This window comes from Chiloscyllium plagiosum, chromosome 4 (assembly GCF_004010195.1).
Source record: "Chiloscyllium plagiosum isolate BGI_BamShark_2017 chromosome 4, ASM401019v2, whole genome shotgun sequence".
Taxonomy (NCBI): Eukaryota; Metazoa; Chordata; class Chondrichthyes; order Orectolobiformes; family Hemiscylliidae; genus Chiloscyllium; species Chiloscyllium plagiosum.
Genome location: NC_057713.1, coordinates 34,744,131 through 34,746,324, shown reverse-complemented (window position 1 = coordinate 34,746,324; position 2,194 = coordinate 34,744,131). Strand labels below are relative to the sequence as shown.

The 2,194-nt window shown below is 41.5% G+C and overlaps 1 protein-coding gene across 1 annotated transcript in view; it reads right to left on the bottom strand.

Annotated features, from left to right (window-relative positions):
* The window catches only part of wnt3a (wingless-type MMTV integration site family, member 3A), a 72,802-nt gene extending 71,625 nt beyond the window's left edge, over positions 1 to 1,177 (bottom strand). The window contains exon 1 of the mRNA XM_043687937.1: positions 1,106 to 1,177. Within this exon, the coding sequence (XP_043543872.1) occupies positions 1,106 to 1,176 (71 nt within the window). The 5' untranslated portion in view covers position 1,177. The remainder of the gene's footprint in view (positions 1 to 1,105) is intronic.
* Positions 1,178 to 2,194: the final 1,017 nt, after the last annotated feature.

The following is a 2,194-nucleotide window of genomic DNA, read 5'->3' as shown; positions in this document are numbered from 1 at the left end:
TACAGTCCCACATACACACTCTCCCTCAAATACATACTCCCCACACACTCCCACACACACTCTCCCTCACACTCACATACACACTCTCCCTCACAAACCCCATACACACTCTCGCTCTCACACACACACCCCATACACACTCCCCCCAACCGGACAGGAAGAGCGAGAGAGAAAAATCTGTAGTGTAAAAAAATGTAGAACGAAAAGGAACGAAAGAAACCTGAGTGCCTTTGTATGAGACTAAAAGGGAGACACACACAGCGTCCGTTCACACCGCCCACTCCAACTCTGTCCCCCTGAAACCCAAAATCAACCCCGAAACCCCCTCTTTTCCAACAGGCGCGTTTTGCTATGTTTCACAGCGACCTCTCGATACAGAAAGATCCCAGGATCATTCCACATTGTATTTCTGGCCGAATGCAATGATATAGTCTAATTATTAATCGATAATTTTGGAGAGAGTCAAGTCGGTTTCACAGACCCTATTGCTGAGTTTACTGGCCAATCGCAGTTCTCTTCCTTCTCCCTTTTACTTGCTCACAGCTTGCCCGGGCGTCAAATCTGAGCTTACCTATATTTTTTTCTCGCTCCAAGCAAATAGTTCGAAGAACTCACATAGTGACATATACATCTACATACACATTCATACCTACATTTAGACATACACACGCTTACATACAGATACACGCTTATGGATACATACACACATACGGGTAGATGCACACATATACATAGACGTACAGATACAGACACATTTGCATATACGTACACACAGAAATACAGATTATATACATATGCAGATACATACACATACGAATACACACGTTAGACAAAACGACTCGGAAGCACCAAGTGTCAGTGTCTATCGCCTCCTCCGCTCTTTCTTCTCTAGTTCCCAATAAAAAGTACCGAGTGCAGTTTAAACACCTGATACTGTTCCTGTAACCAATACAACTGGAAGATGCTGAGAATTAAAGAACAAGCTCGCTCTCTATGTACACAGCACATTGCTGAGCAGAAAATCTACAAGGAAAAACATAGTGAATGATTAACCCCAAGTAAAAGCAGTTTAAAGAAAGACGTTGAGAAACTTTTCCCAACTTACCACCAAACTGGGTAACCTGCCATGACTTGTTTCACGTTCAGTAGAACCAGGTAATACCCAAACAGAAGCATTTCCAGAACTAGTCAGCGATTTGAATCTTCTTTTAGATAAAAAGAAACTCTTTGAACCGGAGCTAATCTTGTTTCTTTTCGAGAGCGTGTAGTAAATCCCATTCAAAGTTGAAATAAAACACTCTCGGTGGCCAGTGATTCGCAAAGCCCAGAATACAACAATAGAAACTAAATTATACCAGAGCAAAATTGTAACCCAAAAAAAGGAGAGTTGACGGAAGGTGTCCAATCAGGATCCATTGCCACAGGGAGCAGGATGATTATACAGTGAGCAACTGTCAATCAGAAGAATGCTCGTCACTAGACCGACTAACCAGAAAGAAATATCTTCAAATTCATTCCAGCCCGTCCTGGGCCACCACCGGCTTGAACTGCAGTGGTGAAATTGGCGAGCTTTACCCGAGTGGGAAAGGGAAGTGAGCAGAGAAGTGTATCTTTGGTTTCGGGTAAAAGAGAGGCCTCCTGTGCTTTATATCCATTTGTATTTATTTGTATCCTACACATTTCACTTTTCTGCATTTCATATAGACACACACTCTTATATGTGTCTACATGTCTATATGCCTCTTAAATTGTAGATTGTGGGAAAATTGATCTCTCGTAACATCGTAATATCAAGTACCTTGCACAGATATATCCATTTAATATTTGTTGATCTCCATACAGGCAAAACACGCAGTGAGTGAGCCTGAACAAAGTGTAGTTTTCATATTAAGTGGTGTCAAGGTAGCAGGGTCACCAAATGAGGGCATTGTGGTGTGATGGTATACCCATAACTCTGAGCCAGGAAGCCAGGGTTCAAGTCCCATCTATTCCAATGGTCCGTAATAACATGGCTAAGCAGTTGATTTTAAAAAAGCTACCTATTTTAAAGTCATTTTGATGTTGTGGCATCAAATTTATACTTCTTTTATTTTATTTTGTGCACAATAATAAGTAGTGCATAGGAAGCCTCTTTTATTGACCTATTTGTGAGTGAAGGCACTGCTCTGCTTCCAACAGCACAATGAAGCACATA